A 26,420-nucleotide genomic window follows, 5' to 3' on the forward strand; every position below is an offset into this window, starting at 1 on the left:
TCCTCTTCCCATTTTGTTCTTCATTTGAAACTTTTTTAAATGCCTTCACTGAAATCTAGCTTCTTCTAGATGACACTTTGTGTATAGGGATAAACCGCCCCCCATCTCAATTTGTGGGAAGAACGATCAGCCTATTTTATGTTTCCCAATACTACTTACTGATGTTATATCATCATCATCTCTGAAATCCATGCCATATGATTAGGTCATCATTGGCTATAATAATAACTTCCACTCTCCTAGATGAATCAGCACTTTCTTTCTTCTGGCGAGGTCTGCTGTTATGTAGATCTTTTTCAAAGCCAATATTGATAACCCATCAATGTGTCTCAATTCAGTGGCTTCTCAGAGCTCTAAAACCCACCCTTTCTATTTGAGCCCACCCAATAGCAAAGCCACACCATGGGTCAGCTATTGAAAGGGAAGCAATTCTTTCTAACCAGTGTCTTCTATCTCTTTTCCCTTATACATCTTGAAATCATCCTTTTGTCTGTTTTTCACTCTCATCCTAACTTTCAGTCACTTTACCACTTCTGTTCTCCCTACTCCATTACCTTCCTTGTGATGTTTTTTGCCCGTAGAACCTGTAGTCGATCTAGTCTTCCCCTTCCTTGACTTTTTGCTGTGCCAATATAGTTCACTCACCCACTTTTTCTTTCTCTACAATAGTTTTACATGTTGCAGTTTTAAATTATTACACGAAAAATGCAGCCTGGCTATTTGAACTTTTGATAATGGCATCTATTTTTTTTCCCTATTAGAGTGTTTCAATTTTAAAATTAGGAAATCTTGCAGACAGTATCCACTGTCAACTACCTGACTTTAACTGGACCTATCTGCTTCTCAATATATTCCTTTATAACCCTTCTGTTTGTGTTCCAAATGTTTTTCCATATTATAAGTGCTTAAATCTAACATCCCTCCCCAGGATATGACCTTGCCTCCTACTTTACTAGAAAAAAATAGACTCCATCTGCCCAATTCTCTCATCCATCTTCTCTATATCAAAATGATTGTGTCCATGCTACATCCAAATTTCTGATTTTAACAGAGCTGGTTTATAGATTATTTTACATTTTCTCTGCAGACCTCTTAGTTTTTCTTCAACTATCTTTTCTAACCTCTTGACTCAAAAGTATGTGTTTTCCTTTTAAGGGCTAACCTTCTTCTTCTAGAGCCTTCTTTTAACAACTGAAGTCTCCCTTCCTCTCTCCTTTCTCCATTTATCATTTCATCACCTCTATTTTATTTCTGACGAGCTGATTATTAAATCAGAAACTGTGAAAGGTCTGAGACCTTACCTTACTTGAAAGCTAACAGATTAGCTTGCCACTGTTGTATATACATATACTGACAGAAAACACAAGACCCATGGGGTCAGAGAAAAAGACAATTTATTACTCATGGAAAAAACAACAACCAAAGTAATGTCTTGTATCAGGTCCTTAGCCCCAGTTCCCATATGGTTGACACCTTGAGGGCCAGATGTTACTTGTGCCTGCAGCAAGATATGTTACAGGGGAAGAACCCTGAAATAAGGAAGGGAGATAGTCAGACCTTATCTTTACTCTGGAATGTAAGCAAGGACAAATACAGAGACTTTATCACACCCGCCCCCATACACAAATGTCCCCAGGGAGGAAGATGTTCTCTATTTTTATTCTACTAGCCAGGAAACAAACCTTCCCTCTGGACTTAAGGTAGACACTGTCTCTACTTTTCAAGGATATTTGCTATGCAAAGCTCTTTGCTCAGAAGACCATGCAGAAATGTGCAACATTCATAGAGAAATGTCTTTCAACACAATTTTCCCAGGTTTCTCTTCAAATATATCTAATATAGTCTATACTCACTGTCTTTGTTGTTGTACTCTCCATTTAACTCCTTGTACTTTTGTTCTTTTATTCCACTGAAAACTATCCTCTCTAAGGTATCCATGACATACTGGTAACCCAACCAAATGGTCTTTTCTTAATCATTCTTGACTTTTTGCAGAATTTAACAAAGGATATACTTGTTTCCTATTACCTCTAAACTACTCTGCTGTTTTCTATGACTAATCTGATTCTTAGATCTGTCTCCTTTGCCTATCTCTCTTTTCTTCCCTCTTTTGGGTTTTTCACTCTGACTATTAGATGTCAACATAGCACAGGTTGACTTCCTATTCTACATTGCTCCCTCAAATGTCTTCTAGTTTGAGTTTCAGTTGTCACCTCTGTGACTGTAATTTCCTTCTTATAATCCAAAACTCACCTATCTTCTCAATATTTCTGCCTATATGTAATAAATTTTAAACCTAAGAATCAATTCCACAACCTGACTTTTTAAAATTTTTGTCAGTGGGGCACTCATTCTATCAATTCTTTATTTTTTCTTAAGAACAAATTTATTCCTACACACGGCAATCTACATGCATCTCCAAATAATTATTGTGAGTGAAAAAATCCAATTCCTAGAGGTTACATGCTATATAATTTCATTCATATAACATTCTTTTCTTTTATATCCAGTATAATTGTGTACAGCGTTATATTGGTTTCAGGTGTACAATATAGTGATTCAACAATTCTGTACATTACTCACTGCTCATCACAATAAGTGTACTCTTAATTCCCTTCCTCTATTTCATCCATCCTTCCACTCACCTTCCCTCTGGCAACCACCAATTTATTCTCTATATTTTTTCTAAGAGTTTTTTGTTTGTTTGCTTGTCTCTTTTTTCTTTGTTCATTTGTTTTGTTTCTTAAAATTCCATATATTAGTGAAATTATATGGCATTTGTCTTTCTCTGATTAACATTTCACTTAGCCTAATACCCTCTAGATCCATCCCTGTTGTTGCAAATGGCAAGATTTCATCGTTTGCTATGTCTGAGTAATATTCCATTGTATACATGTACCACATCTTCTTTATCCATTCATCTATCAATGGACACTTGGGCTGCTTCCATGTCTTGGCAATCATAAATAATGCTGCAGTAAACATAGAAGTGCATATAACTTTTCATATTAGTGTTTTTGTATTCTTTGGGTAAATACCCAGTAGTTGAATTACTGGATCATATGGTAATTCTACTTTTAATTTTTTGAGGAACATCCATACTGTTTTCCACAGTGGTCACACCAGTTTGCATTCCTTGCATGAAGGGTTCCTTTTTTCCTACATCCTCACCAAGACTTGTTTCTCATGTTTTTTATTTTAGGCATTCTGACAGGTGATATCTCATTGTGGCTTTGATTTGTATTTCCCTGATGATGAGTGATGTTGAGCATCTTTTCATGTGTATGTTGGCCATCTGTATGTATTCTTTGTAGAAACGTCTATTCATGTCTTCTGTCCATTTTTTAACTAGATTATTTTTTTGTTTTGTTTTTTGATGTTGAGTTGTATAAGTTCTTCATATATTTTGGATATTAACCCCTTATTGGACATATCATTTGCAAATATCTTCTTCCATTCAGTAGGTTGTCTTTTTGTTTTGTTGATGGTTTCCTTTGTTGTGCAGAAGCTTTTTATTTTGATGTGGTCCCAATAGTTAATTTTTGCTTTTGTTCCCTTGCCTGAGGAGACATACCTAGACAGATGTTGCTATGGCCAATGTCAGAGAAATTATTGCTTGTGCTCTCTTCTAGTATTTTTATGTTTTCAGTTCTCACATTTAGGTCTTTAGATTCATAGCCTAAGAATGTGGTTGAGTAGGGGTGCCTGGGTGGCACAGCGGTTAAGCGTCTGCCTTTGGCTCAGGGCGTGATCCCGGCGTTGTGGGATCGAGCCACTTCAGGCTCCTCCGCTGTGAGCCTGCTTCTTCCTCTCCCACTCCCCCTGCTTGTGTTCCCTCTCTCGCTGGCTGTCTCTATCTCTGTCGAATAAATAAATAAAATCTTTTAAAAAAAAAAAGAATGTGGTTGAGTAGACTCACTCAAGTTCAACAGTATTTTAACTAGAGTTCTTCACACCATTCTAATCCATTTTCTACATACAGTTGATCTAAGAAATCACTCAAACATAAAATCATATTACAGAGTTTGTGGGCGTTAAAGACTAATTCTTTAGCATTTTTATACAAGGTCTCCACAATTGGGTGACTGCTTACCCCTCCAATTTCACTGGTGCTGTATTACACCAAAATACTTGCTTTGACTTTAATTCACTGGTCATTTATTCCAACATGTTCAGAAAACTTGCTATGAACCAAGAATTATGCTCGGCACTGGGGCTATAAATATGAGTAAGTTATAGTGTCTCTTAAGAGGTAAATAAAAATGTAAATAAATGCCATAAAATGTGATTAGTAAAGCAAGGATACAGAGTGGTGTTTCTCTTCCTAAGTCACTTAAGGTGACAATATAAAAGATAACACTCAAGTAAAGTCTTGAAGGATGAGTTGGAATTTGTTATATGACACACAAAGCTTATTTCAGGGAAAGTAAAAATACATAAGAAGGCACAGAGATGGGAAGCAGAATCCCTTATTTGAAGAGTTGTAAATAATCCAAAATGACCAGACCATAAGATTGAGGATGAGATAAAAGTATGCAATGATGGGAAGGTGGGGAAAGATGATGAAAGACCTGTTATGTTGAAAGGAGTGTGGGCTTTGTCCTGGAATTATATGATCGGATTTACTTTTTAAAATGAAAACGCCCCATAATAATAATAATTTATTCAGGCAATCGATGCCAAAACTAGTGGATGAAAATTTGAAAAACAAAAGATATTTACACTGTAAATATCTCTCCACATGTACTCATTACAATGAGAAAAACGGTAACTTAGTGGAGAAATTAGGTAGACACCACACCTTAACCAATTGCTCAAGGTGGAGCATTGTGATAATGGGATAAATCAACATCATGGGCCTCCTGATGTAATTCATTGAGAAGAACACAGCACCATCACTTCTGTGGTATTCCTACCAAAATGGATATCCTGAATCTAATTATGAAGAAACAGATAAACCCAAACTGAGAAGCATTCTACAAAATCACTGAAAAGACAAAGGGAAAAATTGAAAATTAAAGGAGTTTAAATATACAGATTAATGCATAATCCAGGTATTTATCCCCATAAATGGCACTACTGGAACAAAAGGCAAAATCTGAATAAGGTCTGAAGGTTAGGTAATAGTATTGTATTGACATTCGATTTTATAATTTTCATAATTATATCGTGGTTACATAAGAGAATTTTATCTCTTTTTTTTTTTTTTTTTTTTTTTATTCTACAGAGATAGAGACAGCCAGTGAGAGAGGGAACACAAGCAGGGGGAATGGGAGAGGAAGAAGCAGGCTCATAGCAGAAGAGCCCTGATGTGGGGCTCGATCCCATTACGCCAGGATCACGCCCTGAGCCGAAGGCAGACGCTTAACCGCTGTGCCACCCAGGCGCCCCGAGAATTTTATCTCTTAAGGAAGTATACATTGAAGTACACATTTAGTGCCAAAGGAGCATCACACACACAGCCTACTGTCAAACGATATTTTAAAATCATGTTAAAACACGTTCGTATGTAGAACATATTGTTTATAGCAGCGTTATTCACAATACCCAAAATGTGGAAGCTACTCAAGTGTCCATTGATGGATGAATGGATAGACAAATCGTGGTATATACATACAATGGAATCTTATTCAGCTTTAATAAAGGGGATGGAAAATGTGACATGAGTTACAACATGAATGAACCTTGAAGACACTATGCTAATTGCTATGAGCCAATCACAAAAGAACAAATACTGTATGATTCCCCTTAGATGAGGTTACTAGAGCAGTCAAATTCACAGACAGAAAGTATAATGGTGGTTGCCAGGTGCTGGAGGAGGGAGCAATCAGGTGTTAGTGTTTTATAAATACAGAGTTTTAGTTTGGGAGGGTGAAAAATTTCTGGAGATGGATAATGGTGATGGTTTGCACAACAATGTGAATGTACTTAATGCAATTGAACTATACACTTAAAAATGGTTAAATGGGGGGCGCTCAGTCAGTTAAGCTCCTGACTCTTGGTTTCAGCTCAGGTTGTGATATCAAGGTCATGGGATGGAGCCCAGTGTTGGACTCCAAGCTCAGGGCAGAGTCTGCTTAAATTTCTCTCTCCCTCTCCCCTTGCCCTTCCCCCCACTCTCTCTTTCTCTTTCTCTTTCTCTCTCTCTCTCTCTCTGTAAAATAAATATGCAAGTTTCTTTAAAAAATGGTTGAGAGGTGCCTTGGTGGCTCAGTTGGTTAAGCATCTGCCTTTGGCTCAGGTCATGATCTCAGGGCTCTGGGATGTGCTGTGTTGGGACTCCTGCTCAGCAGGGAGTCTGCGTCTCCCTCTTCCTCCGCCCCCCTATGCCCATGCTCTCTCTCTCAAATGAATAAATTTTTAAAAAATCTTTAAAAAATGGTTAAATGGTGAGTTTTGTGTTTTATATATATGCATATCTTAGAACAACTTATAAAAATAAAAATAATTAAAATTTTATGTAGACAGATGAGAATAAAGGAAAAATTGTAAAGTGAACACTTATCTTCGAAAGATATAGACGGAATAAAGAATGGAAGCAGCGAGACCAACTGAAAAGGTGTTGTAATATGTACCTTAGCAGTGGAGACAGAAAAAATGGATATATCTGAGAATGATTAGGAAACTAATAGGCTAATATTTCAGACTCCTGTATCACATCTAGCTTCTGGTTAACCAAAATACATGGATATGAGTGCATGCACAAGCTGCTTGCTATCTTTGTCTGACCATTTACCTAACACTCATTTGCCCTTCATAACTTGGTTCTGGCTCAAATGTGACTTCCTTTGAGAAGTCCTCACTGACTCTACACAGTCTTTCCCCTTTCTCCTTACCTCACACCGTTTCTTGGACTGAGTCTTTCTCCCTTCGTAGATGTTATGATAGTATCTTTTTCATTGATATCACAATGTGTCAAAATATATGGTTTATCTATTTCTTCAAGAAACTGAGCTCCTTGAGAGCAGAAACAGTTACTATATTTATGAATACACAGTACCTTTCATAATGTGTGCTCAATAAGTGCTTGAATGGAATTAGTAAGTTATTGAGTACTTACACTTTTTTTCTTTATTCTGCTTTATATTTGCCTCTTTCCATGTCCCCAGAGTTCATACCCTATTTCAATAGTCCTATAACCATAGTTCCCCTGTACTATACTGTGCATTGATGCCAGATTAATGAAATTTCATATTTTGGAGTGTCTACATAAAACAACTTGAGTATCTTCCCATCATCTAAACAAATAAAGTCCAAATTCACCAGTAAGAAATTAGGAACTTCCACACTATGCTCTCAGAATTTACCATGTTTATTTCAAATTCTATTTACCTACCTACTTAATTTTATTCAACAAGGATAGGTTCTCAAATACTATCCTTTGCAAGGCTTTGTGAAGGAAGGAAGTTTACCAAATATGATATATGCTCATTATCTTTGTGTTCATTTTTTGGTTCCTTGTTTCCTTTTACTACTTCGTTGCATCTTAAGGGAAAATAATCTGGAGAACATTCAGCCATATTCATATTTAAGTAAGTAGTTCCATTTTAAGACAAAATATAAGTGGGGTGCCTGGGTGGCTCAGTCAGTTAAGTCTCTGCCTTCAGCTCAGATCATGATCCCAGGGTCTGGGGATCGATTCCTGCATCTGGCTCTTTGCTCACCAGGGAGCCTTCTTCTCCCTCTGCCTGCTCTGCCTGCAGCTCTCCCTGCTTGTGCTCTCTCTCTCTGATAAATGAATAAATAAATAAATAAATAAATAATAAATAAAATCTTTTAAAAAAAGACAAAATGTAAATAATATATTGAAGTTTAGAATAGGTGGCAAGCTATCAGCACAATGTCTGGCTCATAATAAAATTCAATAAATGTTTAAACTGGATTAATTCTGTCTAAAATTTTAAAGATAGAAATTTAAATTTAAGACTGTAACAAAGAAAATTGTTATTGATTTAAGCCTTTGGAAACCTGCTTATTTTTGCCTCATGGTAGTTCATATGTTAACACTTGAATTTACTTATGTTATTTGTAACATTATTATTTGTAGTTATATCACTTTGAAACACAAAGTCAAAACAAGTTTAAGAATACTATATTACACGTGTTTTTTCAAAACCTTTTTCTATACTCTCTTTATAGGTTATATGTAAAGTCAGATGTGCCACTGAACTTGACAAACACAAGTAAGTTTCATGAGTAGCAAGATCTAATTTTTTTCACAATAGACTTCTCAAGGTAGAAGGGCATGGTAGGTGAAGGTACTGTAGCAGTTTTATAGGAAGTCCGGTAGTTAGATTAGCACATGCGAAATGAATTGAGTAACCTGCAGTTCTCCCCCTTTGCCATATTGCTGCCTAACACCTTTTTTTGCTGCTCTGCTACTGTCCTGCTTTAGATGTCAGATATAGTTTCATAGGGCCCACACATACTAAAGTTAGATTTTACTGTTTGGGGCAAGCATGTATAGTACAGTTCCATGAAATAAGGAATGTTTCAGTACTGACTAACATCAAAAATGAGAGTGGTAAGCTGGGGAGTCAGGAGATTTGGGTTTCGGACCAATTCTCCCACTAACTTGTTGACTATGCAACTCATTTAACCTCTCTATACTTTGGCTTCCCCTGGGTATATGGGTAACTTCAAGGTCCATTTTGGGTTTCAAGTTATATATTATTATTTTTATTTGTAATTTGAGACAATATTAAGATCTGAACTTCTCAAACTAAAATCTTTGTACTTTGTACACTTAACAAAGATTGCTTGTTACAGATTACACATTACCTTCAATTAACCTCTTGTAAACTATTTCCAAAGGCAGACAGCATTTTATGATTCCCACTCTTGAAAGTGACCCAAAGTAGAAGATATTAAGATGCCAAATAGATTTCTGGTTCATATTAATTTAGGTTATAAACATATTTGAATTGGTAATAGATGGCTGTTATAGCTACTTGATACAAGTATCCACATCTTACATGAAGAGCTTTTATGCAGTGATCTCATTTTTCTTGGGGGGATATGGTTGAGGTACTTCATTTTCAGAGTTGCTGTGTATGTGTAGTAAATATGCAGGTTTATAAGAAGCTGAGGTATCGATGAGGTTCTTGAAACTACATATACTGTCCCTATGTTCTTCTTTGGTCATGTTTGAAAGTAATGTTTGCTATGGATAGTCAGAAGTTCATAAAAATTGAACATTATTTAAAACACATTTCCCTTAACCTCTTGAAATTAATATTAGTGATCAATTTAAATTTAGATAGAGTATATTAATTTTCCAAGCAAATTATAAAAGCCTGGTAATTCTTAGAATGGAAAGGTCAATGAAAATATGTTTAATAGTTATAAAAATGAAAAGTGCTGGATTACTTTAATTAGTGTTAAAATAATATTATATTATTCTTCCTGGTAGAGGCAACTGAGTTCAAGTCCACATGCAATTATTTTTAAATTAATGTTTTAAAACCTAATGCCATTTTAAAATTGTTTAGATACTAATTTCATAAGAGCAAAGATATCCCAAGTAACTATGAGTGATTATTAAATTTGTATTTAATGAAATTATAGAGATTTTAAGCTGAATGTATTATTTTACCTGAAGTAGCACACTAATTCAGAATTAAGTCTAATCTCTCATTAGCATATAAACATCTAATTTATTTTTTTTCTTTCAGAATTCTGTTGCATTTGGGCTTTATATTGGCAAGCCTTCTTTTTTTAGTGGTGAACTTGACTTGTGCAATGCTAGTCCACGGAGATGTCCCAGAAAATCAGTTGAAATGGACTGTGTTTGTTCGAGCATTAATTAATGATAGCCTGTTTATTCTTTGTGCCATCTCTTTAGTTAGTTACATATGCAAAATTACAAAAATGTCATCAGCAAATGTCTACCTCGAATCAAAGGTAAGTATATTTCTTAAATTTACAATCCTCATCCTATGGAGCATATTTTAATGGAAAGCTTATGTTTTTTAAAAAGTGTTCTGAATGTAAGGTACATTTTTGAGCTCGAAAGAATGGTCACAAGATATTAAAAGGCATTCAAAACTTGGCCCTTACTAAATAATAGTTTTTTCAGAAGTTTATATTGAGCATATTGTATTTTCTGTGACTTATATCCTCTTCATAGGAGGGTAAATGAAATAAACCAGAATGTACATGAATGTATCACAAATGGTCCAATATATGAAGCCACACTAACAATTTAAGATTTCGTCAGTAACAGTGGCAGTATTGCCATTAAACAAATTTACCAGATTGTGTCTACATATATTTAGGTTAGCAGTGTTAAGATGTCATACTTCTAAAAAGGTGTTTATTTGTATAAAGATTTAGGAAATGTTACTTCATGCCATAATACGAAGACCCTATGATTTTAAAACAGCTTTTCATGTAATTAAATTTATAAATGCCTTGCTTCAGCCTTTCCTCATACTTTGTTTGGATCAGCAAACAGAGGCCAATGCTAACTGATAACAAAGAACCATAGAAGTTTCTACTGTTGAATGACAATGTGGTTGAGCAGTGAATCAGTCCTCACAGTGTGTATGTGTCACTGGGTGTGTGGGTATAGATGGGTGGATTTGGGGGTGTGATTTATATATACACACGAGCTTGCCCTAATTTGGCATCGTTATCTATTCACTGAAGATAAGCAAGATAGTGTCTTAAACAGAACAGTTCTCTGAAATATAGTTAGTCTTCTATATTGTTGTCCTCTTTAATATAATCCTAGTAAAAGTAAGGTGCTTTAATTAAATGTATGGTAATCAACTTGTCCTTTAAATTTAGGTAGATACTTTAATTTTAGTTTTTAAACATCTATCAGTAGAATGCAGGATAAATATAGATAGAAATAAAAGTATATATACAGAGAGAGAGAGAGAGAGGCTTTCAAACCTATTAATCTTACCTGAAAAGTTATTGTATCCAATTTCTATTCTAAAAAGTCCCAAATTGTAAATGTTATTGCTAATTCTGGCTTCAGTTTAGTGTTAAGAATGATGGTTTCACTGTTACAGTATATAATCTTTTGGTGTAGCAGCAGCATCTCCACTTAATGTAATAACATCACCATAACATTCATGCCTTGTGCTTATCTAGTGATAAAGCATACGTAGATGTGGTTGAATTTAAAAGCCTCCTTTTCTGGGTATCTAGCAACTTTTTAAGTTTGGATTTACTTGCTTTGAAATAGATATTTCTCTGAATATAGTAAAGTTGCCAAACTGAGAGGAAAACCTCATCTGATAACTCCTCCAGAATTATTTCAAATACCTTCCCCTAACTATCATACGAAAGATATTCACTTTTTTATTATTATTATTTTAGAAGTCTTACATTTAAAAGGTGCATGGGTACAGAATTCTCTAGGAACATTACAGAGAGACGCTTAAATACGTGCCTTTAAAGGTAAACATAGGGGCGCCTGGGTGGCACAGCGGTTAAGCATCTGCCTTCGGCTCGGGGCGTGATCCCGGAGTTGTGGGATCGAGCCCCACGTCAGGCTCCTCAGCTATGAGCCTGCTTCTTCCTCTCCCACTCCCCCTGCTTGTGTTCCCTCTCTCACTGGCTGTCTCTATTTCTGTCTAATAAATAAATAAAATCTTTAAAAAAATAATAAAGGTAAACATAATATGAGATACTAGATTATTTGTATTACATTGTATTGTTATATAGTTCTTGGTCTCCTAACTAGGTTATAAACATTTTTTCAAAGAGTACATCATCTTGCTTTCATGTTCTCCTTGTAAAATCACTAGGCCCATTTTTATTTTTTTACTTCTGTACAGAAATAGCCATTTCTTTTAGTCAGTGGACAAATCCAGGCTGAACATCTACCTCTGACAATTTCAAACTGACTCTGCTTCCTATTGTCCCTAGAGCTTTTCCTTAAAGCTCAGACTTTGGTCTCCTGTTTTCCTTTTTATTCTTCTTTCCTTCTTCTACATATTCAGTGATAATGACATCTTCCATGATTTGTTTCAACTCAATCATACCTACCTTATTTCTGAGTGGCACACAACATTCTTCCCTGTCTCTGTATCCTTAGGCTGTTTCATTTTCCAGGAACATCTCTCCCCCATCCAGGGCTCTATACCTGTTTGTCCTCATCCTACTAAACTTTGAAGGCATAACTCTAGTGTTTCCCCTTTATGTGAACTTAATTGGATTCCTTCTTCACTTCAAAAATAAAATTTAGAAACAACTATCTGAATTCTCTTTAAAAATTTTTTTTATTTGGTTAGCAACTAGGACAGTGCTGTGTATTGGTTCTCTTTTTCAAAGTAGCAATTCTTAACTGAGTTTTTAATTAGTTATTGTCAATTTGAATAGCTTATTTCTGCTCTTTCATTTTTTTATTTTCTTGCATTTTTAAGTTTTTTTACTTTGTCTTTTGTCTATGTTCTTACACACATACATGGTTTATTATTTTGTAAGTAGCATATTTAGAGTGATGTGTTTTCTCAAGTACTGCTTTGGCAGCTTTCCATAATCTTGCTATATTGTCCCAACATTCTTATTTAACAAAAACAAAGGAAATTTTCTGTTTCAATTTCAGCCACATCTCCAACGTTACATACTTCTATATCAATGTGAATTAGATATTATCTTTATATATAGTTCTTCCTTCAACTTATTTTGGTGGAAAGTCTAAAATTCAGACATCTATCCTGTTCAGGTCCCCTGACTTCCATGAGAAGTTACCAGTTTTACCCTCTGCTTGATTGTCTATGCATATGAATCTGGCCTACTACACAATATAGAATTTCTCCCGGTTCTTGAAATAAACTCTCAACTGTTAAATTCAAAAGTTTAATCACCAGAAAGATTACCTGAAGAGATGTCTAGTCTTTCCATCTCCCTATCTATTCTACATTTTATCTTTAGCCCAGTCCAGATGTTTTATACTCAGACTACATTGTACCATGGGTAGAATTGTCTGTTCTGACCTAAACTTTGACGTCATGATTTGGCCTCTACGAAGAAATATGTAAGAAATATTTATCTTAAAAGTCACTATTGTATAATGTTCTTGAGGATTTTGTCTACACAGTGTTCCGCAGAAAAGATATTTTTCTCCAGTTCAGTACCAGGTAAAACGGTATTAATTAAATCCTTCTTTTCTCCAGCCACTATGCCATCCAGAGGCAAATATGTGGCTCACCTCTGTATCAATCATAGACGACCTTATGATATCCACTTTGGGTTCTGGCTCTTCCTCTAGTTGTATTTCACTTTCTTATTCCCCACGACTACCACACATACATACATCCCTGTATATTTTTTGTTTTGTGTGCATCTCTGTAACTACTTCAAATTCTCTTTTGCAATAAGGGTGGTATAAATAAAAATGGTATTGGATATACTTTTGGATATGTTTATATCTTTTTTCAGATATATCAATTTTTAATTAATTTGGAAAGACCTTAGTGAAAGACAATGAATGTGTCATAGTGATTAAGAGCTAAAAACCTGAGATCAAAGAGAGAAGGCCATTAAGCCCATCTCCTGTTTACTGGCTATGTGGCATTGGACCAGTAACAGCATCTCTAAGCTTCAGCCTGCTGATCTGTAAAATGGAAATAATGATAGCGTTGATGTTATAGGTTGTTATTAGGGTAAGGTATATCTTGTAAGGTGGTTATAAGGACTAAATGAAATTTTACATAAAGTGGTTAGTACACTGCCTAGCACTTGGGAAGTGCTTTTAAATGTTAGCTATTATGATCCTAACATGTACTAAGGGATGATAATGTAGTTTCAGGAAGTTCTTGAATACCTGAAATTGTTGGCAAAATTTATCTGGAGAGGGGTCCTATACATGTAGTCAAATTCTCAAAAGGAACAGTGACCCTAAAAAGAATAAGAATCATTGAAGAAGTGAATTTCTCTTTTTAATATTTTAATATTTTGTTTTAATTTTACGTGACTCCACCATATTTATGCACCAGTCCACACAGCTTTTGATAAGGGTTGAAGTCTCTAATAGTTACATTTCATCTAATCTTTAACTAGCTTCCCTCTAAAATTTTTAAAAAATATATTGTTGAAATTATGTAATGGCATTTTTAATCATAGGCATTTTTGTTCTGAAATCTGTATCTTTTATTATAATCTCAATTTTCTTTAATTTGCATGGTCATGATAAATGATGTTAACTTTTTATCTATTGCTAACATTTCAAGTGTGTCTCATTAACTTAAAATATAGACTTGTTGGGATTTTAACAAACCCCTTATATGGTAAACAAATAGTTTATATTTACTGACATGATTGTGTGTTAGTATTGATCTTTTTCCCCCATTAGTTTTTTTATTGCTGTTTGCTTTGCTTTCATTTCTATGATTTCTGTGGTACATTTGAATTTATTTAATTTTTATCAGAGTTATAACTAACTTTTAACATTAAAATGCATACTGATGGGGCTCCTGGGTGGCTCCGATCGTGATCTTAGGGTCATGAGATCAAGCCCCACATTGAGCTTCAGGCCCCAGCCTCTGAGCTCTGTGCTCCAAGCTCGGGTCTTGGGGCTCAGGGCTCTGGGCTCAGGGTGGAGTCTGCTTAAGACTCTCTCCCTCTCCTTCTGCCCTTCCCCCCAGCTTGCGCTTGCACTCACTCTTTTCTCTCAAATAAATAAATCTTTTTAAAAAAATAAATGCATACTGATAAAATTATTTTTATTCTAATATTCCTTTCTATTTCAGAAAAAAGTAAGAATATTTATAAGAACATAAAACATCTAATATTTTTAGTGGACAAAATAATTTATCAGATAATAAGGTTTAACCAATGTAGATGCTTAGTCCCTGTAATGATAGTTTGGGATTATCTGTATAAAAGACCACTCAAAGGCACAGTGGGAATAAAAGTTAGGCTTTTGGGTTTATTTCTCTGGTTAGGGACATGCACAATTTTATATCTATATAAGAATGTGAAAGGAATCATTGTCTGATACTTAGTATCAGATCAGCTTGTCTCCCAGCCCAGTCAGCCATTTGCAAATAATGCATTCTCTCTCTCTCCTGAATTCCCAGGTTTTAATTACTATGTAAACCTTTCTGTCCAATGTTCACTCAACCCTTTATCCATATTAATTTAATATATTGGAATGGGAAATAGCATCAGCATCTTGCAGAGACACAGTAACATTCAATTTGAGTGATATTTCTGCATGTAGACCAGCTGATCCTATAAAACCAAGGCAGTGGTTTATGGTAATTTAAGCCATAATTTAAGAAATAGGCTAAAATACTATGAGTGTCTCTCTTCCACCACCCTGAAATATGATTTAACCAGAATTTGGGGAAGATGCTGGTAGAGAAATAGAGGCTGCACCATCCTCTGTAATGATATGATTACAACTTTCCTGATATTTTGCTATAATTTCTCTCCTGAATAATGAAGATTTACTCTACCTATCTTAAGTTGTGGCACCTCTTTACTTTGCTGCCTTCATTACTCCAGTTCTTATACCTCAAGTCTTACTTCTTACTCTGTTGATGAGTAGACCCACCACACACTTGTCCCATTTTTAAAAATCCATAGGAGCCAGAAATCTAATTTCATTGCCTTTGCAGCATGAAAACTATTTTTGAAACTGTTTAGATCTTATAATTATCAAAATTCAGTTGACCCTGAAAAAAACCCACATATGACAGAGTGCCTGGGTGGCTCAGTTGGTTAAGTAGCTGACTCTTGATTTTGGCTCAGGTCATGATCTCAGGGTCCTGGAATCGAGCCCCATGTCAGGGCTCTGTGCTCAGTGGGGAGTCTGCTTAAGATTCTCTCTCTCACTCTCCCTCTGCCCCTTCCCCCGCTCATACTCTCTCTCTTTCTCATAAGTAAATAAACCTTTTTTAAGAATTAAAATAAAATCCACATATAACTTTTGACTCCCCAAAAACTTCTTCTAATGTCTTTGTTTCTTTTTAAGCATAGGTGACACAATGACTCCCCCAAAATTTAACTTCTAATAGCCTACTGCTGACTGGAAGACTTACCAATAATATAACATTCAGTTAACACATACTTTGTTTGTATATTATATGTATTATATACTGTTTTCTTATAATAAAGTAAATGAGAGGAAAGAAAATGTTATTAAGAAGATCATAAGTAAGGGTTGCCTGGGTGGCTCAGTTGGTTAAGTGTCTGCCTTCAGCTCAGGTCATGACCCTGGGGTCCTGGGATTGAGCCTGGAGTCAGGCTCCCTGCTCAGCAGGAAGTCTGTTTCTCCCTCTTCCTCTGACTCTCTGCCCTGCTCATGCTCTCGCTCGTGCTCTCTCTCTCTCAAATGAATAAATAAAAAATCTTTTAAAAAAAAATAAGGAAGAGAAAATACATTTACAATACTGAGAATTAAAACAAAAAATCTGTTCATATGTGGACCCATGCAGTTCAACTGTTGTTCAAGGATCAATTGTATATTTTTTAATTTACTAATTGCTATTACTTTGTTTTCTTATTGTGTAGTTTGGCATTTTAATTTCAAAATGGAAATAGCATTTTGAGATTGTTTCAAAAAATATATGTAGGATTCTGCTTCTGGTAATGGCTGAGTAGCTTCTATTGGACAAACCTTCCACAGATAGCAATGATGAATTCTGGACAAAATATAAAAAGCACTGAAGGCACTGAAGAGCAACCACTTAGAAGAAGGAAATGACACTGAGTGAGTTTCCTGTTTTTTGCAGCTTCTAGCCTGAGGGAAGTTCTCATCCATGGGGCAGCCAAAACTTGAAGAGAAAACTTCTGTTTTACTTCCTTGAAGAATCAGAAGATAAAATTCAAGTAACTACCACAGATGGAAAATGACTGGGAAATATCAGGAAGAAGACACCCAGATAGAGGAAAGCCACAAATTCTGATGACAAATTCTGCCAAATTTTTATGTGATACCTGAAGTACGTATGAGCAGGACAGAATTCAAGTAGCACAGTTAGTGATATTTCAGCTGCTATCTGTGCTTAGGAGATGGCTTGGGATTTGAGTCTAGCCAAGTTAATTTTTGCTTTAGAAAAAAAAAGGAAAAGAAAAAAAATCAATACTTTTCAGAAGAAATAACAGAATCCAGACTCTCTAAAGCATGTCGCTCATAAGGTCCAGAACCCAATCCAAGGTTACTGGATATATGAAGAAACAGGAAAAAATACAACTCATACTCAAAAAGCAAAAAGCAATCATTGGAAGCAATTCCCCCTTCCAGATGACTTAGATGTTGGCTATATCAGACAAAGATTTTATAATATGCTCAAGTATGCTTAAGGAAAATATACTTTGATAAATAAATAAGTAGGAAATCTCAGGAGAAATAGAAACTATAAAAAGAAATTCTAGAATTAAAAAGTACAATATTTAAAATTAAAAAGTCACCAGTTGGGCTTAACAGCAGATAGGAGATGAAAGAAGAAAAAGTCAATGAACTTAAATCAACAGAAAGTTTCCAGTTTGAAGAACAGAGGAGGGTGAGGTGAAAGATGATAATAAAATGAACAGAATCTTAGGACCGAAGTATGTATAAATGGAATCCCCAAAGGAAAAGAGAGAAAAAATGAGGTTGGAAAAAATATTTGAAGAAATAATGATTGAAATTTTTTGATTTTGATGAAAGACATAAATTTACAGTTTCATGAAGTTCAGCAACCCCAATCAGGATAAAAATAAAGAAAGTCTCACCTAGGTTCGTTATAGTCAAAGTACTTAAAACCAAAAATAAAAAGGAAATCTTGAAAGCAGAGAAAAATGACACATATATAAGGGAACATTGATTCAAATGATCAATCACTTCTCATCAGAAATAAAGGAGACCAGAAGACATGGAAACATCTTTAACATGGTGAAGGAAAAACGTAGTCAACTCTGAAATCCATATCCAATCAAAATACAAAAAACGTAAAGAATGATGAAAAAATAAAAACACCTTCCAGTAGAACTAAGAGGGTTAGTTACCAGCAGACCTGCATTACTAGAAATGTGAAGAAAATTCTACAGACTGAAGGGAAATAATTCAGTTTGAATTTCATCTCTTCAGGATGGAATGAAGAAGACAAGAAATAGTAAATATGTAGGTAAATATAATTTCTTAATTTCTAAAAAAGAAATATGACTGTGCAAAGCAAAACTTATAATGTAAGATTTACATATGTACATATATAATTCTCTATATAGTATATATAACAACCATAGCAACTATAGCATAAAAGACAGGGGATAAATGTATCCATATGGTTACAAAGTTCTTACATTTTATGTCGAGTGGTATGATATGACTATTACTTAGACCATGAAAAGTTAAGGATATATATTATAATTTCTAGAGTAGGCTTCTCAAACTTTTTAGTCTCAAGACTCCATTACAACCCTGATAATTATTGAGAACCCCAAAGGGCTATTGTTTATATAGATTATATCTTTTATTAGAAATAAAAATTGAGAAATTCTAAAAATATTCATTTGTTAATTCACTTAAAATAACAATAATAAATCCATTGTGTTAACATGTTTTTATGAAAAATAATTGTATTTTCCAAAACAAAAATAAATTAGAAGATCAACATTGTTTCACCTTTTGCAGATCTCTTTAATTCCTAATTTAATGGAAGACAGCTGGATTTTCCTGTTTGCTTCTGCATTCAATCTGTTGTGATCCATCATTTAGGTTGAAGTATATGAAGAAAATCCTCACACATATCTGTAGTTGAAAAATGGAGGAGAATTTTAATAACCTATTCAAAAAAATGTGGATATTCTTCTCTATACTACACCAAAAATTTGAAGTGGAGATTTCTTGAAGATAGTTTCCATGTGGAATCTAAAACCATATTGGTGAACTTTCTATACGACCATTGATCTATCTTGCACTTTGAAAGATTGTGTAACATCATGCGTTGATCATTGAAAGACAGGTGGTCCCAGATCTTCAAAATGATGATACATTTCACTGGACAGTATTGAAAATCACATTTGTTAATATCACCTCCAATCTCATCAGAAAAGTGTTTAAGTTTTCAGAAGCTTCCATGCCAGTCTTACCAGGGACATAAGTGCTTACAATTTTTCAAAAATCCTTATTTTAATTTGAAAATTTATATTTCACCTTTGACAATAGTGTAAGGTATTTTTTTTGAAGTGAATGTCTTATTTCATTTATTTTCAAAAGAACATATGCCCGATAACCAAGTCTGAATAACCACTGTTTGTCTTCCATAGTTGTTTGTTAAGTAAAAAAGGGTGTTCTGTGAAAAAAAGTGGCTACTTCAGCTCTCAAGTCAACCAACCACATAAGTGCTTTCACCACCATACTTCAGCATGCAGTAGAATTGCTTTAAGTGTCTCATCTCATCACACAGAGTATTAAATAGACACATACTCTAGGGTTGGTAACTGGTAAATATTTTCACTGTTTCATCAAGGATATCATTAAGTGAAACTGACTTTCTTTTTTAATTGGGAATGCATAGCAGTAAAGAATACGATACAGTTTGGTGCCACTGCTTTGATTTGTACTAAGGCCCAGACGTTTTAGTTACCATTGCTTTAGTACCATTAGTGAACATATCAACATAGTTGACCCACAAGAAACAATCAGAAGAGTTTTCACCACTTTGGATATTTCAGCCACTTATGTCTCTTCTCAAACATTGACCTAAAAGAATATCTTCCTGGATGATTAGCTGGTGCTGACACCATATGAATACAAACAAAATTAGTCTTGCCGTATCGGGTTCATTTATTTGTAAGACAAAAGCATAAATCTGTAGACAAGATATTAAATCACTCTTTGTTTTCAGTTAAATCTTTAAATCAGTGGATTTCTGTATTATTGGAAAATGGCAATGCCATAATTTCTTGAATGGACTTCCCATCCAGTAGGCATTCAGCCAGGTCAACCGTGTAAGTCTTTACTGGTTTCTCAGCTACTATGTGTGCTTTCTCAGGCAATGTATAGCCAATGCTATATATTATAGCAATATAATAATGTAGTCTGTGAAATGTTTGAATGACTTTTTCATTCCTGGTTTGGAAAGTTATGAAAACAATTTTTGGTATTTAAAGTGCTCACCACACCTGCATTTAAATTTTCAATTCCTTTTGCTTTTAAACTATGAATGTTTGGTCTCCACATGACGTTGCAGCTTCATTGTGCCATAACACTATTCAAGAAGGCTCTCTCAGAGAAGACACAATAAGGTAAATTATTAACATTTGCAAAGCCTAATGAAAGATAGTTTTCATTACATTTTATTTGCTGAAACAAAACAGAAATCAGTTTCATCCAGTTCCTTTGAGGTAGATTCCTTTCTTCATTGAATCAGAGAATTGTAATCACTTTCATCTTTCTCAGCATCTTAGAGGCAAACAGGAACATTGTATGTTGAGAAAGATATTTTTTATTGTGGCAAAATATACATAATTAAAAGTTACCATTTTACTCATTTTTAAGTTTACAGTTCAGTGGCATTAAGTATATTCATATTGTTGTACAACCATCACCACTGTCTATCTCCAGAACATTTCATTACCCCATACTGAGCCTCTGTATCCATTAAAAAACTAATTCCCCATTCTTTTTTTTTTTTTTAAAGATATTATTTATTTATTCGACAGAGATAGAGACAGCCAGTGAGAGAGGGAACACAAGCAGGGGGAGTGGGAGGAAGAAGCAGGCTCATAGCGGAGGAGCCTGATGTGGGGCTCGGATCCCATAACGCCGGGATCACGCCCTGAGCCGAAGGCAGACGCTTAACCACTGTGCCACCCAGGCGCCCCAAATTCCCCATTCTTAAGCCAATAATCCATTCTTAAATATGAAAAAATATGTTTTCACTTTAGAATAAAATATGATTAATTTCAAAATGAGTTTAATATCAAATTTTAAATTTTTTAAAGTTCTTAAATATTATAAAACAAATCTGTCAGGAATACCTATTCCTGTTGTATTTCCATGAAGATACAGTATTTCAAAATAACTACATATTGGATGATAATAAGGTTTCAGCAGATATAACAGGTATAACCAAAGAAGACTAGTAAGAACCCAGTAAAAGTAAGAGAACAAGCTGAGTTCATCTCTAAATATGCACATATTTATACCCTAATTTTATTATAACAGGAATTCTAGAAAACACGAGAATGCAATGCACACAAAATATTGACATCCCTTATCATGTAGCCTCTGGAAAACTCTGCTGTGCTTTCTAAAGAGAATTAGAGTACAATAGGTAAATAACATCTCAGTATTTTTTTAATCATTTTGATTTTGATCTTTAAGTTCCCCGGACCATACTTTTTAAGAACTGCTGCCCTAGAGCAACCACTTAGGGCAAAACAAAAAAAACAAAAACTAGTGAAATATAGTTAAAAATCCAATAGATAAAATGGAATTCCAAAAAATACTCAATTAACCCAAAAGAACACAGGAAATAAGAGATAGAGGAAAAACAACAACAACAGAACACAAGAGGAGCAAACAGAAAACAGACAGTAAAATGTAAGATCTAAATCCAAACATATCACCAATTGTACTCAACGTTAATGGGCTAAATACTCCCATTAAAAAGGAGAGATTGTCAAAATGGCACTTTAAATATAAAAGAAGACATAAGTCAAAAATAAATAGATGGAAACTAATATACTAGGCATTCAGTTTAAGAGTAGAAGGCCCTTTAATATCAGATAAAATAAACCTAAAGACAGAGTATTACCAGATATGGAGAGATACCTTTCATCAGGAAGTAAAGAATATTACCAAATATAAAGAGATGCATTTCATCAGAAAGACCTAAAAATTTTAAATCTGGGCATTAAAGACAGCACGCAATGTGATGAGCACTGGGTGTTATATGCAACTGATGAATTCTTGAACTCTACCTCTGAAAATAATAATGTACTATATGTTGGCTAATTGAATTTATTTTTTTTAAAGATTTTATTTATTTATTCGACAGAGATAGAGACAGCCAGCAAGAGAGGGAACACAAGCAGGGGGAGTAGGAGAGGAAAAAGCAGGCTCATAGTGGAGGAGCCTGATGTGGGGCTTGATCCCATAACGCGGGGATCACGCCCTGAGCCGAAGGCAGACGCTTAACCGCTGTGCCACCCAGGCGCCCTGGCTAATTGAATTTAAATTAAAAAAATTATAAATGTGCACATGAAGCCAAAGGAAATAAGGCAGAAAAAAGATTTACCAAATAGTAAGAAATAAAGGGGGGGAATCTGTACAATTATAGTTGGAGATTGTGTTGCTGCATCCTCAACAATTGCTAAAACAAAAAATCAGTGCAAAAAATCTAACAACACTGTCAACACCCTTAAGCTAATTGATGCTCAATAACTGGAGAATATACATTCCTTTCAATTGAGCATGGAAATGGTCATCAAAATAAACCATATAATGGACCATAAGACAAGTATCAATACATTCAAAAGGATTGGATTCAAGGAGTGTTCTCTTGCCATAATGCAATTAACCATCAATAATGATGTGATATATTAAAAAATCCAAATATTTAAATATTATACAATGTAATTCTAAATAACTCATGGGAAAAGGAAGAAATCACAAGGAAAATTAGAAGATATCTCACGTAGGGATGCCTGGGTGGCTCATAGGTTAAGCGTCTTCCTTTAGCTCAGGCCATGATCCCAGGGCCCTGGGATGGAGTCCACATTGGGCTCCTTGCTCAGCAGAGAGCCAGCTTCTCCTTCTGCCTGCAGCTCCCTCTCCTTGTGCTCTCTCTCTCTCTGACAAATAAATAAAATCTTAAAAAAAAAAAAAGATTTTGTATAGATGGGTAATAAAATAGACCAAAATTTTTAGGATGCTGCTAAAATAGTGCTTAAAGAGAAAAATATACCTTTAAATGCTATATATTAGAATAGAAAAAAGATATAAAATTGTGACCTAAGATTTCACCTTAGACACTACTGGGGGAAACTAGGAAAAAGTTTAAAAAAAAAAAAAAAGGCAAAATAAGTGGAAGGGCTGCAATAATAAAGATAAGAATAGAAATCAGTGAAACAGAAAATAAACAATAAAGAAATTAAAGCCAAAATTTAATTCTGTGAGTAGATCAACAAATTTCATGTACAGAAAAAAGCAGAGTGAAAAAACAAACTGTCAACACCATGAATGAGAGAGAGAATTTCACTATAGATCTTAGTAGGCATTAAAAGAAAAATGAAAGAATATTATGAACAACTCTGTGGGTAAATTTGACAACTTAGAGGAAATGGATAAATTGCTTTAAAAATACAACTTAACAAATTGTTAGAAGATAAAATATAAAATCTGAATTTTATAGGAAATTTAAGTTGTTATGAGAAATTTCCCCTCAAAGAAAACTCTAGGTCTAAATGGTTTCACTGGTTCATTTTATCAAGTATTTTAAAAAATAATAATACCAATATTAAACAAATTCTTTTGAAAATAGAGAAGGAAGGAACATTTTCCAACATATAATGAGGACAGCATTACTGTGGTACCAAAACTTGACAAAGATATTACAAAACAAATAAAAATTACAAACTAGTGTCCCTTATACTTAAAGGCACAGAATCTAAGAAACAAATAAAAAGGATAATAAATCATGACCAAGAACAGTTTATCCCAGGAATGCAACATTGGTTTAACATTTAAAAATGAATCAATTTAACTCATTACATTAAGAGAACAAAGAGAAAAAAACAAATAATAAATTGAATAGATGTAGGAAAAGCATTTGAAAAAATTCAGCACCTCCATGATTTAAAAAAAAAGGGGGGGGATAGAGAATACTAGGAATATTCCTCTGTCTGATAAAAAGACATCTATAAAAAACCTACAATCAGGGGCGCCTGGGTGGCTCAGTCGTTGAGCGTCTGCCTTTGGCTCAGGGCGTGATCCCCGCGTTATGGGATCGAGCCCCGCATCAGGCTCTTCCGCTGGGAGACTGCTTTTTCTCCCACTCCCCCTGGTTGTGTTCCCTCTCTCTCTGGCTGTCTCTCTCTCTCTGTCAAATAAATAAATAAAATCTTAAAAAAAAAAAAAAAACCTACAATCAATGCCATACTTAAAGTACTGTTTTGTCCCTAGGATTGGGAACAAAGCAAGGATGCCCATTCTCACCGTTTCTATTCAATATTCCAAGAACACAAGAAAAAGAAACAAAAGGCATAAAATTGGAAATAAAAAAGTGAAACTGTCTCTAATTGCAGACAACAGAATTGTTTATGTAGAACATCTTAAATAACTAAATATTTAAATAAATAGATAACTATTAGAACTTTGAATGTAGCAAGTTCTCAGGATACAAGGTCAAAATACAAAATTATATTGTATTTTTAGATATGTTAAGAGCAGATAATTAGAAGATGAAATTTAAAAAATAACCCCGTTTATATTAACATCAAAAAACAAAATATTTAGGAAAAGATTTTCCAAAAAACAATACCTCTATACTGAAAACTACAAAACATTGCTGAGAGAAACTCAAGAAGACTTAAATCAACGGACACCATTGTTCATGGATTGGAAGATGAAGTATTGTTAAGATGGCAATTCTCCCCAAAATGATCTACAGATTGAAAGCAATCCTAATCATAATTCTACCCTGAGATTCTTAAAAACAGAAATTGGCAATTTTATTATAAAATTTATGCAGAAATGAAAAGGACCTAAAAGTACTTTTAAAGTAGTGTTTCTAATAGAACTTTGTCTGATAATGAAAGTATTTTCTATCTGCATTATTCAGTATGGTAACTAGCCATATGTAACTATTGAGCTCTTGAAAGGTAGCTATTGTGACAGAGGATCTGATAATTTAATTTTTAAATTTTGTTATTTAATTCAAGTAATTAACACATAGTGTATTATTAGTTTCAGAGGAAGAGTTCAGTGATTCATCAGATGCATATAACACCCAGTCTCATCACATCATATGCCCTCCTTAATGCCCATCATGCAGTTACTCCAGCCCCTCCACCCACCTCCCCTCCAGCAACCTCAGTATGTTTCCTATAGTTAAGAGTCCCTTATAGGAAGTGCCTGGGTGGCTCAATCAGTTAAGTGTCCCTTTGGCTCAGGTCTTGATCTCAGGATCCTGGTCTCAGGGTTCTGGAATCAAGCACAACAGTGGGTTTCCCGCTTGGCGGGTTGTCTGGTTCTCCCTCTCCTTCTCCTATGCCCCTCCTCCCACCTCTTGCGGGCTCTCTCTCTCTTTAAGTAAATAAATAATTTAATTTAAATATAAACACTCACCTGTAGCTAATGGCTATTACATTGAACAATGCAGAAAGAAACCCTGAAAAAGCAGGGACTTAACCTACATGGCTTGAAATTTCGTATAAAGTTACAATAATTAAAACACTGTGTGACTGGCATAGAAGAGGCAAACAGATCAATAGAACAGAATAGAAAGCCTAGAAATCAATCCACCCTTATAAAGTCTTTTGATTTTTGACAAAGGTGCTAAAGCGATCCAAAGGGAAAATGAAAGCTTTTTAACAAATGAGGCTGGAAAAACTGGATATTCATATGAAATAAAATGAACCCCTAACTTCATCTCATACTATAACCACACAAAAAACTTTCAAAATGGATCATAGACCTAAATATAAATGAAAAAACTCCAAAGCTTCTAAAAGTAAATACAGAAGAGTATCTTTACAACTTAGGAGTAAGGAAAAATTTCTTAGGTCATAGAAAGTAATCAGGAGGAATAAATTGATACATTAAACTTAATTAAAAGTTCAAATTTCTCATCCAACTATGGACTCTGGGAAACAAACTGAGGGCTTTAGAGGGGGGGAGGGGGGAGATTGGGCTAGGCTGGTGATGGGTATTAAGGAGGGCACGTATTACATGGTGCACTGGGTGTTATACACAAGTAATGAATCATAGAACTTTACATCAAAAACTTGGGATGTACTGTATGGTGACTAACATAACATAATAAAAAATTATTATTAAAAAAAAATTCTCATCCAAAGAAAAGACTAAGAAAATGCAAAGGCAAAACCACAGACTTCAAGAAAATATTTGCAATACACATTTCTGACAAGGGACTCATTTCCAGCATATATAGATATCTCCTACAACTCAATTAAAAAAAAAGACAACCCAATATAGAAGTGGTCGAAGATATGAATAGATTTTTTCAGAAAGAAGATAAACAAATGACCAATTAGCCAAATGTCAGTCTTTGGGGAAATGCAAATTAGAACCAAAAGGAGATACAACTACACACCCACCAGCATGGCTAAAATTAGAAAGATTGAAAACCCCTAATATTGTCTAGGACGTGGAGTAACTGGAATTCTCATACTTTGTTGGAAGTGTACAACGATTTTGGAAAAAGATTTGGCAATTTCTTATACAGCTGAACTTATACCTCCCATATGAGTCAGTAATTCCATTTTTAGGTATTTACCACAAAGAA

General features: G+C 34.6%; 1 protein-coding gene across 1 annotated transcript in view; it reads left to right on the top strand.

Moving 5' to 3' along the window:
• The window catches only part of GPR137C (G protein-coupled receptor 137C), a 60,577-nt gene that overhangs the window by 26,861 nt on the left and 7,296 nt on the right, over positions 1-26,420 (top strand). Inside the window, exons 2-3 of the mRNA XM_011237294.3 lie at positions 8,140-8,183; positions 9,675-9,903. Of these exons, the coding sequence (XP_011235596.2) occupies positions 8,140-8,183; positions 9,675-9,903 (273 nt within the window). The remainder of the gene's footprint in view (positions 1-8,139; positions 8,184-9,674; positions 9,904-26,420) is intronic.

The sequence above is a fragment of the Ailuropoda melanoleuca genome, chromosome 20, assembly GCF_002007445.2.
Source record: "Ailuropoda melanoleuca isolate Jingjing chromosome 20, ASM200744v2, whole genome shotgun sequence".
NCBI classification, from domain to species: domain Eukaryota; kingdom Metazoa; phylum Chordata; class Mammalia; order Carnivora; family Ursidae; genus Ailuropoda; species Ailuropoda melanoleuca.